Source organism: Sebastes umbrosus, chromosome 17 (assembly GCF_015220745.1).
Source record: "Sebastes umbrosus isolate fSebUmb1 chromosome 17, fSebUmb1.pri, whole genome shotgun sequence".
Taxonomy (NCBI): Eukaryota; Metazoa; Chordata; class Actinopteri; order Perciformes; family Sebastidae; genus Sebastes; species Sebastes umbrosus.
Genome location: NC_051285.1, coordinates 17,440,605 through 17,455,316, shown reverse-complemented (window position 1 = coordinate 17,455,316; position 14,712 = coordinate 17,440,605). Strand labels below are relative to the sequence as shown.

The following is a 14,712-nucleotide window of genomic DNA, read 5'->3' as shown; positions in this document are numbered from 1 at the left end:
ATGGTGATAGAAATGTGAGAGGAAAGGCGACATGAGCTGATCCATTCATCAGCGGGACTTACTTGGTTTTACAGTAGGCAACCACACACACGATGCCCACCACCAACAGAGCCACACAAATACCCGTGATTGTCAGGACTCTTTTCTGGTAGAGTTCCTCTGCCTCTGTCAACATCACACCCACAGATACACAGACGCACCCACACACACCACATGCACACAGTGAGAGAAATAACAAGAAAAAAAAAATTAGTGTCTTGAAGGTGCGGTTTTCCACTTTTTTTTCACTGTAAATCTACATTTCTTTCTTTTTGACTAAATCCTGAGCAGTATGAAGCTTCATCTTCCCTGACAACTCACTTCACAGTCAAACCTTTCCTCCTCGCACGTAATCACAAATACAACAGATGCTGTTGCCGCCTGCGCTGCAGTGAGGCGGCGTGGGTGGGAGCAGGGGCTCAGCAAGAGTTAGACTGATCTATTAAGCAACTGTATTCTCTAAAAATCTAAGTCTTTTCCAATTATATATGATACTATAATGGTTCTGAACCAGTAGAACCTGTGCAGTATAGCACATGTGATTTGGAAACGTGCATTGTTTGACGTGAAGTCTTCATCTGCTCAGGCATTCAGTAAACACAATTATGAGATCTTATGTTACAGTAATTTATGAAACAAGGGGATTTTGAAATGAAATATCATTAAATATGAAACTGGATGCTTTTTGCTTTTCCAGAGAAGAGCTTGTGTGAGGTTGAGGTAGACTCTTTGCGTCCCTGGAGAAAACGAGCAAAGAGGTAGTGTGGTCCCTGATAAATAATGTAACAAAAATGAATAGAATTTGTGACCCATCTGAAGCAGCCATTTTACATTGGCGTACCAGTTTGTGTCGAGTTTCTGACACCGTAAATAAATCATATTCACGTGCTTATTCACAATGTCCTTATGGTCCAAATGTACTTGTATAATTAACACATTCTGCGAAAAGATTTATTCTACACTCTTCAACCACTGTAGCACTTTTCTGGAAAAGGTAGCAGAAAACAAGAGCTATAACAATGAAGGAGGATGGAAATAGCGGCAGATAGAAGAAAAAAAACATGACTGTAGCTTCTAAATATAGCATTGCATGCTCACATCACAGCATCTACTCGTTGAATTCAAACCAGTAACACAGGTATTATATTTCATACTTCAAAGTTACATTTCAGCTATGCTAGCGACGGGGTGATGCAAGAAACAAGAGAACACATAAATAAAAGGAAAGAGGTGGCATATCAAGGGAAAAGACGGACAGTAGAGGTTAAAAGGATTGGATAGATGTAGAGTTGAAGATTGAGGAAAGACATCTGGTAGCTACAAACATGATACATCATGCTTGTTACGGACGGAATGAGTCCAAAAAGGGAAAGTATGCTACTGTGAGTGAGACGGAAACTCTCAAAGTTAATACAGTTCTATTTTCCATTGCACATGTATGAGAGGTGCAGGTGATGACATCCAGGTTAATGATGATTGATGGAGAATCGGCTGAGGGTTTGTCGTTACAATGAGTTATGGTAGGATCGGCTGAGAGACTGATTTGTTAATCGGGGGGACGTTATGATTAACAGTTCAAACCACAGACGGAACGGGAGCAAGTCAAAACGGAGGATGTCTATTTAGTAGCTATGCTAGGACTGAGAGTCAAAACGGATTGTTCCATACCCATAAATTCAATCCCAAGATGCTCTGCCATTGCAGAGGGTTGACAGTTGGAAGGGAAACACAAAAAAAAGAAACAAGAGACCAGGTTAAGAGAGTGGCACCTTCTAACAGATAGTGGAGCAAACACAAAATAGGCATTACTGAGACAACAAACACTTTGTCAGTAATTGTCAGCATGACGCGGTTAAGGACGAGAACACACAGCATGCAACACACACTTCAAACCACACTACAAAAACTAAACAACTACAATTTCATTTTTTTTTATTTTTAAGTCTAATATTCTAATCAAACTACTAGGGATGCACCGATACCGGATTGGATATCGGGCCGATACTGACTCAGATAACTGGATCGGATATCGGTGACAATGGGGCCGATCTATTCAATTAAATTCTATGTGTATATACTATATATATTATAGACTGGAATTTTACCTGTTCGATTTTTCATGTTTAAGTTTTGACAAATTTGTTGCTGCATTAAAAAGGTTTGAACCTGTATGTAATTCCTGTTAATTTTGAGGATTGTTTTGCCAAGTTTCTGGTGTACGATTTAGTATTTTAATAATAAATAACAATTCACTAAATTTATATCTATGTATTTATTTGTTACATTTTTTTTTTATAAAGTTAGGAAAGCAATGTTTAAGTCAAGCCTGATATTGCCTTACACATTAAAGAATGATCTCAGTCAAGTGACTGAGATCATGCCACACAGTGAGGCATACAGCTTATTAATTAAATGGTATTGGATTGGTACTCGGTATCGGCCGATACCCAAAGCCCAAATATTGCGGCTGAAAAAGTTGGATCGGTGCATCCCTACCAACTACAACATTTCTTGAGTTCGGCTCTAGGTGTTCCTCTCGTGTGCAGTTTCTTTCTGCTGTATGTCTCAACACAGTCCGATGTTTCCCCTTACTTTTACATTTTGCAAGTGATTTTTGAGGTTTCAGGTTTGCAGAGAGTTTCATCCCATAACCAAACAAAATCTCCTAACGGGAATAGGACATATTACTCTCATAATTGCTTTAAAGGGAAAACATGCGTCATCCACTGAGATTACCTGTGCTTTCAGTTTTTCTGCTCTCTAAAAAAACGCAACACACCCATCACATGAACAGGCAAGTTAAAAAAGGAGTGCATCGGACTAATCACCCTGAATGAGAAGAATTATGGTCGGACTTTATATTATATGGCAGAGTGAGGCCATGGGGAGGCTGCACCAACCAGCTGAGTCCATATCTCTGGCAGCTCGCTTGCTTTGCTTGGGTTGAAGCAAGTCCCAGCTGTTCTTATGACAACATGCTCTTGTGAAGCCAAGCCCTTATGGCGGAGGAGCAGAAGCCATCCTCCTTCTTTTTGGGTATCTCCTGGGGATGGGAGGCGCCCCACCAGGAGGCGAGTCTTTAAGTATGGGATGGAGTGTGTGTGTGTGTGTGTGTGTGTGCGTGTGCACATGTGCATGAGAAAATGAGATTTATTCTCCTTAATTGGGAGTAGAAAATGTGAAATATGTGAGAGGCCATTAATGATTGCTATGTAGCTTTTCCAAAAAACAAAGCACATCTGTCATCACTGAATGTGGCTTTTATAAACCTGAATTTTTGGAACAATAAGATGATATAACGTCACACACTTGGACTGAGTGGACGCTTAATCTTTTCTATTTGAAATAACAGAGTTTGGAGGTGATGCCTAAAATGTAAAATTACAAAGTACATGCAGGTTCTTGATGGATGATAGTTTCATCGTGGACGGAGAACATCTGATTGTTTTCACTCAGGTCATTGATTTGAACATGCACACATGTAAAGCAACTAATCAAAGCCTGTTTTGTGTTTGTGTGTCTGGACGAGAGCTGGAACTGAATGCTGTCGCACAGCTGCACCGAAGTTAAGACAGAATGCAGAAAACAGCGGAGGAAAGAGAGCTCCCACACAACCGCCGTCTGCTCTGCCAAAAAAACGAGCAATTTCAGCACAGTGCATTACGACTTAATGTGAGATGAAATTACTCGTAGTTAAGAAGGGGGGTTTTCGCATTGTACTCGGAGCCAACATACAACAAACAGTGTGTGTAAGCTCTACAAGTCGGATGAGACTCTGTAGGCGACATCAGGCAGCTCCACAAAGCAGATGCAGTTAGTTTTTTAACCGTACTGTTGCGTTGGATTGCAACCACATGGGCCTGCAAAGACATGACACTGACAAATATGCAGGAAGATTGATACCAGGAGATTCTGAGATGCCATTATCTGACATGAATTATAAGCTTTGTATTTTCTATATTATTACCATACACTATCTTTAACCACGTTTTCTGCAGTCCGAGCTGCAGTTGTTTATGTTTCCTCCATGTCAGGTCACTCCTTCCAATATCACTTGAGATACTTTACAAGTAATCAGCCAACAGGTAATAGAGGATCAAATCTGAAAAACCTTAAGGGCAAGACCTATCAAGCCACAGCTCTCCAGAAAGCTTTATCTAATCATGGTATAATTTCGAAGCTGATGGATGTGTTTTCTGATGTTGCCGTGTGGAGGGGGTGCAGGAATGGCGTCTCTCACCCCAGGCAAAGCTGTTTGACACGGCACTGCAGCGCGGCACGGCACGTGAACTCTGCGCTGAGGACATCTGCTGCGAGAGCTCCATTTTGTGGCTTTGCTTCTGAGGCGATGTTAGCAACAATTTGCTGAATGTTCAGGTGTGGTCTCAGCGGCGTTTGATGTTTATTAAAGTCTGGCTGTTATGCGGTTGGTTTGAAAGTGAAAAAAAAAATGTCTGTATGCCTGTATGTGCATGTATAGCCTACTTAAAGAAACTGTGATCCACGGAGCGTGAACACTAACAAGACGATGACATAGATGTTTGAGATCAAATCAAATTAGTCAACAATTCTGTCATGTTGGCTCACGTACCTACATACTTATAGATGCACAATTTCCCGCTAGTATATTTATGATGAACATGACGTATCTTGTTGGCCCTCAACAAATATTTCTCTATCAGTTAAGCCAATACACCACCTGCAGATTCAATCATTTGTCATTAGTTAGTGCTAATTGTTCAGGCCTGTCTCTCTATCAGCTCTAATAGGATCAAACATGCAGCTGATTGCATGATCATTAGTAAGTGAGATTAAGGTTGGGTGTTTAGTAATCGTTTTGCCATTAGACTGTGTCGTTACATGCAGCTGACTTTGTGCATCTAAATTCAGCCGCCTACTTGTTGCCATCTGACTTACTACCGGCTTGCATGCAACACGCTGCGAGTTAAAGGGCACACATGCAGACCAAACACAACAACAGACTCTGCTAAACGATGCCAACTTGTGAATGAGTCATCGCAGGAGGCACAGACACAACTACAGTATTAGGTAATAATTAATGCAGTCTCTCTCTACACCCGGCATGCACGCGTGACACGAGGACAGAGTGACAGAAGAGGAAATTGACATACGGTAGAAACTGGCCATAACGTAGGTTTGACAGCGATCACCAGTAAAGTCATTTGGACACCTGATGGAAAGAAAGCCACAAAGAGAGAGAGGGAGGAGAAGGGTGGTGGGTGAGTGAGGAACAGAAAAGAGAAAAGAAAGAGAGAGAGGGTGGAGTGAAAAGGAGAGTATGCGTAAGAGAAAGTGAGGAGGGAGATAGGGAGGGAGGGAGAGAGAGAGAGAGAGAGAGAGTTAGAACAACAGCACAACTATAGACAGCAGAAAGCAGAGTGTTCCCATGGATGACACCACCGTGTGCAGGGTATAGTGCACAGCTCATTACGTGTTGACCTGAGAAAGAGGAGAAGAAAGAAAGAGGAAGAGAACTGGGGGGTGGGGGGGGGGGTGGGGGTGGGGCAGCAGGAGTCCACAGAGGCAATCCAGTGACAACTGTGTCCCTGTTCTCAGCTGCTCATATCAAGTGGACATACTTTTGAAAGGATTGGGCATGTACAATCGCAGCGGCTCGGTCTTTAAGCATCGTGGGCCGAAGTATCCATCCGGACATCTGGGAAGGAGCAGACAAGTGTTATGAGAAGGAAAAACACAGGAAGTGAGGTGCACTGTAAATATTATGGGTTTAAATCCTTTCAAACATATTGTGAAAGGTCACAGTGAAGCCATATGGACACAAAAAAAACAACAGTGAAAACACGGGAAACTTCCAAAGATGACCCAACATAATGATGACTGTAGACTCTTGATCATAATCCCATTCAAAATAAATGGAAAATATGACGAAGAGCACACAAATTGTTTTGATGCCTTTTTTCTCCCTTTTTCTTTTTCTCGCTTACATGTGTTGGGAGGGGTGGGAGGAGGCGTGTAATGTTGCTGTTTGTTAACCACTTCAATGTTTTGTCTCTTTTCTTTCTGGAAGAATTATGAATAAAATATTTAAAAAAGGGAAAAAAAATGAATAAATGAAAAATGAATTACTCCTACTATTATTAATATCAATAACAATACTTTTCTTAGACAGCAATTTTATGAATATAAGGTATGACACTTACAACCAATAAAATGTTTCACCGTCCAGATATAAAAAAAGAAACAAAAAACTGCTACAAAAAATTACCCACAGTGTACTACAAATTATAATAATAATATAAATATAAAATTAAAAAGATATAATAATAATAAAAGCTAATAAAAGGCATGTTTACAAAAACAGGTTTCAAATGATGATACAAAAACTAATATATAGGCTTTATGAATAAAATATTGAAAAAGGAAAAAATAATAGATCATTTAAAAATGACTACTATTAATAATAATAATAATAATAATAATAATAATAATAATAATACTTTTCTTAGATTAAGACACATAACAATCAATAAACTGTTTCACTGTCCAGATATTTAAAAAAAGAAAAGAAAAAAGAAACAAAAGACTAAAAGTACTAAAAGTGACCCACAGTATACTACAAAATATAACAATAAAAAAATAAAAAAAATAAAATGATATTTAATAATAAAAAAAACTAAAGAAAATGCATGTTAACAAAAACAGGTTCCAAATGATGATGTAAAAACACATTTATAGGCTTCAGGTAGGGCTGAACATTTTGGAAAAAATATGTAATTGTGATTATTTTGACTGATATTGCAATTGCGATATTAGAGGGAATGATCATTTTTACATCATTATTCTTATTTTCCTTGAAAAACATATTAAAAATGATTAAGGTGTGATTTTTGCGGGGATCTGTACCAAACAAAGATGTTATCTTACATCTGTAGAATATGATGTGTCGGCCAGGACATCTCTGCAGCACCACAATATTTCATTTAAAATGGTATTTGACACACATTTCACCTTTAACAAATATTGCACGTCCTGGGATTTGAAAATTGCAGTAGGCCATATCATGATTTCGATTGATCAAAAATTTAGATCAATTGTGCAGCTCTAGCTTCAGGGGCTCTTATTGACCTCAGTCTGTATTTTGGGGATGAGAAAAGCGACATTCATGGACAAAAAATAGGAATGTATGTGGGAATGAACCGTGCACTGCTTTGTAGGTGATCGATAAATCAATCCTCCTTCTCTTGGTGCCTGTTGAGAGGCTGGTATGTGTTCATAACCTCCAAATGAGACAGATTTATGACCAATACCGCAGGACAGGGAGGTGGAATGGCCGAATCAAGAGGAAATAAGATCCTGAATTTCCAGTTCTAAAAGAATCATTTGATTGTTTTCTCAATGGGAAACACGACTGGACAACTCTCTTTACATCTGGTTTGAGACATAAATCAAAGACTACTGTATCATCACCATCAACAGTGTTGAGCCAAACCATATTTCCTCATTATAACCCCATTAGGATGAGCAGCCTGGTCTTTCAGGGGCACCGACATTCCACTCGCAGTCACAACTAGACCACCAGTCCAACAAAGGTCATTGCTCGTGATTTACTGGTTTCACACAACGCCTCCCAGGAGCACCATAACATGCAGCATTAAATTACTCATCCTGAGTGATGGTGTTTAACTGGGGGAGAGCACCACCTAGACCGAGGAGACTTGGCTGAAAGATGAAAGAAATAAACTGTCACCGCGTCATTTAAAATCAGATGAGCGTGCAAATGTTCAGTCCAGGTGCAGCTGCAAACTCTATTACCACTCTTTTATCTGCAGTCTAAAAAATAAATCACTGTCATTATTTGTTATTCTTTGATCAAAAATAAACCTTTAGGAGGAAGGAAAAAGAAGGTTTTACCATGTGTTAGGAGATGTGAAGCAGGACCTATACTTATACGTATATTCTACATACTGTATATACAGCAGAATTACACAACCCAGAGAGGTGATTTGCTAAAAGTTCCTAGTGCACTTTGCTGATAATTCTGCTTTTGTTCTGAAGAAATAATTTCCTTTCAGTGAAGAATGTACTTTTACATTTTACATCTTTACAGAGCTGAAACCAAGAAATTTGGTCTGCGACTATTTTGATAATCCCTATAACAATTCTCTGATTCCAGCTTCTGCGGTGTGAAATATACTGCTTTTCTCAGTTTTATTGTGAATATCTTCTAGTTTTGGACTGTTGGTCGGACAAAACAATTTGAAAACATCACCCACGGCTTAAGGAAATAAAAATAAGCATTTTTCACTCTTTTCTACCATTTTATAGACTAAAATGACCAATCGATTGATTGAGAAAAAAAAGAATTATTGAAAACTAAACTTATTAAACTTTGAAATTAATAATGACTCCCCATACTACTGTCACACCATATAGACACATGTAGATTATATGTTAGATATACTGTATATGTATTATGTTGTATTATGTATTTTTATTTTTTCTTAAAAGCCTAACCAGGGACAAAGTCTGCAAATTAGCTATGGGTAGAAGTCCTATATACATTTCATTGGTTGCATTTTAATTAAGTGTAACAATGCCTACATGTATTGTCTCTGTCAAATAAATAATGAAATAAATAAATAAAATGATAAAATAGATTAAAAAAAAATCTAACTAAATATTAAAAGACTAAAAGACATCATTATGTTGATGCTTTTTGTGAAAATGATTGATATGTTCATAAGAGGCCAAATTCCTTTTTTACAATTAATTTATGTGAAGGAAATCATCAGAAAAAATATGTTTACTTTAGTGAGGTACTTCCTTTGTGTCATTTATTAACCTTACGTCTCCCCCAAACAAAACGTAAAGCTCAAAGTGAGGGAGCATGGCATTAAAGTAGGGCTAGCTGTCTGCAGGACTTGTTTAGCCGGTGAGTAATACCCACTGAAGCCTGGCCTATATTGAATGAGATGGCTGTGGGGCAACAAATCCCTGCAGGCCTTCACTGCATTATCCAACTTTTCTGGGCCTGTGCCCCGGCCGTGAGTGAATTAGCTGCAGCAATTGAGTTATTGCTGCCTCCAATTTGTACACAGCGTAGTGAACGGCTGTTGCAGCCATGTCCTCGTTGCTTGTTGAGCAGTCTTCCTCGGGCCAACTGGGCGCAGGAGCCTCGCCAATGTTCCAGCTCTACAGTATATCAAACCAGCCGGAGGACTTATGCTACAATGACATATGGTCGAACAGAACATGCAACATAATATTTGGCAACCATGATGAGAAATAATGTGCATATTTTGTGTTATAAGTATACTATTAGGTTTTACTGCTTGATTAAGGTTGCATCTGACATTATTTTCATTAAGGTGATTATTATTATGCCTATTTATTCTAATGACCTTTATTTATTTAAAAATGTCATTGCTTTTTGTTGTAATTTTTAGTCTTTCAAAATTAAATTTTTTGTTGTCTATTTTATTATTGTTATCATTGTAATTATTGTTATTATTATTATTATTATTATTATTATTATTATTATTATTACTATTATTATTATTATTATTATTATTATTATTATTTTGTCTGTGCTGTTTTAATCTTGCTCTGCATTTTGGGCTGCGTTATTGTTTGAAAGGTGCTATATAAATAAAGTTGAGTTGGGTAATTATTGATGAATTATTAGCAATTATTTCCTTGATTCATTTATATCTTTTGATCCGTAAAATGTCACAAAATATCTAAAAATGTCCGTCACATTTCCAAAAGCAAAAATTCAAATTGCTTGTTTTGTTCAATCTTTAGTTCAAAACCCAAATATCTTCAGTCTAATATGATAGAAGATTAAGGAAAGCAGCCAATATTTACATTTCCTATTAAATTAATCAGCAACTATTTTGATAATCGATTAATCGGTTTGAGTAACCTTTTAAGAAAAAACAGTAAAAATGATTCCAGCTTCCAATGATTCTGATTCCAGCTTCTTAAATGTGAATATTTTCTGGTTTCTTTACTCCTCTATGCAGTTAACCGAATATCTTTGAGTTGTGGACAAAACAAGACATTTGAGGACGTCATCTTGAGCTTTCGGAAACACTGATCGCCATTTTTCACCATTTTCTGACATTTTATAGACCAAACAACTAATCGATTCATCAAGGAAATAATCAACAGATTAATCGACAATAAAAATAATAGTTGGTAGCAGCTCTAATAGATAATCTAATCAATGTATCTGTACACATAAAAATCTGTCAGTGATTTGAAAAATAAGAAAGAAAACAGTTTATTTTAAATGATAACTCCGCCTGAACACTGTGCCAAATAACGTCTCTTGACCTCGAGTCTAATACAAAACTAAAATGTAAAAAAAAAGGTTGTTTCTGGGATAATGTCAACCTGTTTTTTCCTGAAAAGCTGGTTCCTCCAGCGCACTTTACACGCGGGTCTTGATCCCCCTCTGCCAAGGACCTCAAATGTAAGCAATGACTCTATTTACCTCACTGGGGGCCTCTAACAGGCATAAATATTTGCTCACTACTAAACCAGTGACTCATGACTTTTTGAAAAGGCTTTTAATGGGCAGCCCTCCTGTACACTAAACATGACTTAAAAGGATGAGCGCACCACCGCCTCACCCCAGTATTAGTGTTAAAATACACAACAGGTGGGTAGTTAGGCAGACTGGCAGCATTTTCCTGTGATGTGTTGCTGCTGCTGCTGCTGCTGCAAAGAAAGAAGAACGGAAATCAAGTGCTATCAGGAAAATAAACAGCAGGATGAAAAATTGTAGTTAGGAATATCACATAGAGTAAAAACATCATGAAAGGAGTTTTCATTAAAGCTGCAGTGGGTAGAAATGGTGCAAATTTGTTTTAAAAAAAGTTATAAAATGTTTATAAAAACGGTCACTATATTCGGACAGTAGTGCATGAGACAGGTAATCTGGTGTGCTCCGGTGCTCCTAATGGCAACTGCAAGATTTCACAGGCCGGAGGAAAAACAATCAGAGCCGAGCTGGAGTCTGCTGTCTCTGAGCAGCCGTCAATCACTCGCGAACTCTGATCAAACAGTCAAACTAGGCAGTGCTGATCAAATATGAATCAATATTCTGTTACTGTAATACCTATTTCTTGCATAAAATGTTTTCAGAAACATCTTGTAGTGTACTGTTTAGCTGTAAAATGAGAAAGTGTGTGTCCCGGCAGCCATGTTGAGATAAGTTGAGGAAATACTAAGTACCTCCCACCAGCCAGAGCAAACTTTCTCATTTTACAGCTAAACAGTACACTACAAGATGTTTCTGAAAACATTTGAGGTGAGAAATAGGCATTACTGTAACAGAATATTAAATCAGATTTGATCAGTGCTGCCTAGTTTGACCGTTTGAGCGGAGTTTGCGAGTGATTTACAGCTGCCTCTGTTGAATTAACAGCCAATCTCTGAAATGACCTGTGATTGGCCAAAGTCTCCCGTCACGGGCTAGATTTTTTAAAGCCTGAAAACAGATGAGGAGGTGCAGAAGTCTAATTTTCTCTCAGAACACTTGAATTACAATATGCTGAAAGATATTATGGAATTTTTGCCCAATGATGCCAAAAACATTCTGCCTACTGCAGGTTTAAGACAAAGGAAGAAGGTTGACAACGAGTATTCAATTTCTGAGGTGAATCCGAAAACAAAAGGAGATAACTCACTTGCAGGAGAGCTGATTTATACCATGTATGAAGTAACAGTCGCCGCCATTTACACAGTAGGCCTTCTCTGTGTCGTTGCATTTTCTGGCATGGCCTGAGCCTGGAGATGTCGTTGTGGTCACTGAGAAAAAACAAAGAGAGAGTTTTTGTATCAATTTTACTCTCTTCATGATGATTTAGAAATAAAACAAGGAGGATGATACATGATCACACTTAGGATTTTCATTTTAGAAGAATAAGGTTGTTATTTTTATCAGTATGATAGTCTTGCATCTCTACAAGTATTCTAAGCTTTACTCATACGATACACTTGTATTTCCACGAGAACTCTTAGTTTCCCGTCCACAAATGTAATTGTGACTCTAAGCAGTGTTGACACTATCTCAAGAAGTTCTATGAGCAAAGATAAATATTTCCCTGACACGGCGTAGGAGTTGTTTACGCGTTGACTCAGGTCCTTGGAATGGGCCTAAATGTCATGTATCTGCACTTAATCCTCCCCGACTGAATAGATATAATGTGTTTGGGATGAAGCCTGCTTATCTGGACGAAAGCGGGGACGTCTGGAAGGAAGGGGAGTGCTGAGAGAGGTGCACGGCGGCGGCAGGATCGGGCTTGAGTAGGGGGGAGTGTCAGCTGTCGACACGTGACTGTGTACCTGCTGTCAGACGCTATTAGCATCATAGCAGAATGTGGCAGTTTGTTGGTAGGAATACAGACGATTGGAGGACCTTTACAACAACTTCAGCTTCAGCAGCCTGAAACTCGTGTCATGCAGAATGTTGTGACAAGAAATTGCACTAGGATTTTACACAGCTGGGCTCTAAATAGATTTCACAACTCCCATTTGTTACACGGTTGAAGAAATCGGTTCGACTCTCTCCTCTGGTTGGTTGCCTTGTTCAGAAGCATACTTCTGGTTTAGCTAAAACAACAGAGGTTAATCCCCATGCTAGTTAGCGTAACAAAACAGATGACATTTGTGTGCGCTTCACTTGCCAATACGAGTGTGAAGAACACGAATAAGTCAGCACTTTGCATATTCCAAACACAATATTATAACTCAAACCAGAAATGTTATTTTTTAGTAAATATCCTGTATTACCAAAATAGGAGGTCTACTTCCTTTCCGTGTTACTATTGGCGTGTATTCATGCTCTGGCAGACGTACAGGTTTCTTATTACGAACATCCATCCAAACAACAAACCAAGTCATAAATCTACAGCTGGTTTAACCTGATGAGACGTGCTGATATGTTGAGTTGTGATTTGTAACTGACCTTTCTTTATTGGAGTTTAAAAAAAAGGTATAATATTTGTTATGATACAAGTAAAGTCATAAGTCATAAGCTGTCATGTTATTGTTCTGTTCCCTAAAGATGATTTAATGTTTCCAACATAGCACAGCACTCTTCCACTGTCACCTCAAAATATTTTTCCGAAAACATTTCCAAGTCTACCAGTTAATCAGGACTACCTCATCGTCACACCTGACCTCTCGTTCCGAGTGCAGGCGTGTAAAACGCCTCGTATAAAAAGATCAGACAAAGCTGTCGGGAGGAAGGAACCTCAAAACATTGTAAAAAACCTCCTACGCTCAAAATAGAAGCCTTTTGCAATCTTCAACTGTAGAAAACGTGCAGGACAAAAGGCGGCGAAACGGGATGCGCGGGTCTCTATCTAGGGCAGCGTCCCATCCCAGAATGCACTGGTGGAAGGGAGGGGAAATGTCCTGGACAGATCATCAGTCCTCTGCAGGGGCGGGCGAACACACAGACAATCATGCACACACATAATCTCCAGTCCACCTGGCTTACATGTGGGTGGACTGTGGGTGGAAAACAGACGACCCGGAGAGAACCCACACAGGGAGGCGGAGAACATGTAAACTTCACACAGAAAGGATCAAGGCTGATATTTGAACCCTGGACAAGTTTATTTGGCTACTGGTCACACTAGATCTGTTTCACTGTACTCTTCACTTTTTTTTAACCACCTCCCTTTTTTAACTACTAAAATCTGGTACTTTTTGAGAATGCATTTTAGTTTGGGTGATTATTGCCCCAAATTATGTCATTGCAGAATCTCATAATGATATTTTGTTGTCATCAGAGGACTGCTACACGACCTAACACTCTAATCGACCACGACCTACTTTTGTCTATTTTAAGGTCACAGATTCCATTTTACACGACGGCTCCATGGGCATTGATCTCCATATTAAGATTTCTGTGATTCATTAAATATTCAGAGGGCCACCAATGGCACTCTGTTGGCCAGATTTGAATGAAATTTGGGATTAAAATGATCCGGAACCACATTAAAGTACAATACTTCCATTAAGGGATATAACAATATTTTATTTTAATATTATAAGGGCTGTCAAAGTTAACACAAATTTGTTTTAATGCCACTAATTTCTTTAACACATTAAAGCAACTTCTGATTTTTAGGTTGTAGTGGGCTCAGTTTAAAGACTAGAGTGGTGATACTGGTATCATATGAAACTAGAAAAACCTAATGAATCCATTAGTACCAACCATGTCATTCCCTAAATTGTCGCGAAGGAGGATAAATAACGCTCCAAACTTAAGCTAAATTTTTGCGAGGAAAAACTGTCATGGCCATTTTCAAGGGGGTCCCTTGACCTCTGACCTCAACATATATGAATGAAGTTGATGAGTCTCCCCTTTACAGACATGCCCACTTTATTATAATCACATGCAGTTTGGAGCAAGTCATAGTCAAGTCAGCACACTAGCAAGGCCATTTTCAAAGGGGTCCCTTGATCTCTCACCTCAAGATATGTGAAGGAAAATGGGTTCTATGGGTACCCACGAATCTCCCCTTTACAGACATGTCTACTTTATGATAATCACATGCAGTTTGGGGCAAGTTATAGTCAAGTCAGCACACTGACACACTGACAGCTGTTGTTGCCTTTTGGGCTTGAGCTTGCCATGTTATGATTTGAGCATATTTTTTTATGTTAAAT

The 14,712-nt window shown here is 38.7% G+C and overlaps 1 protein-coding gene across 4 annotated transcripts in view; it reads right to left on the bottom strand.

Annotated features, from left to right (window-relative positions):
- LOC119476066 (pro-neuregulin-2, membrane-bound isoform-like) overlaps positions 1-14,712 on the bottom strand; it is an 86,056-nt gene that overhangs the window by 11,469 nt on the left and 59,875 nt on the right. For 2 of the 4 annotated variants that reach the window (XM_037749252.1, XM_037749255.1), the window contains exons 4-7: positions 11,718-11,838; positions 5,172-5,230; positions 1,708-1,731; positions 63-165 (exon numbers count right to left, since the gene is read on the bottom strand). In XM_037749252.1, coding sequence (XP_037605180.1) covers positions 63-165; positions 1,708-1,731; positions 5,172-5,230; positions 11,718-11,838 — 307 coding nt within the window. Of the gene's footprint in view, positions 1-62; positions 166-1,707; positions 1,732-5,171; positions 5,231-5,639; positions 5,717-11,717; positions 11,839-14,712 lie in introns of all 4 variants that reach the window. The other 2 variants (XM_037749253.1, XM_037749254.1) reach the window with 2 other exon arrangements.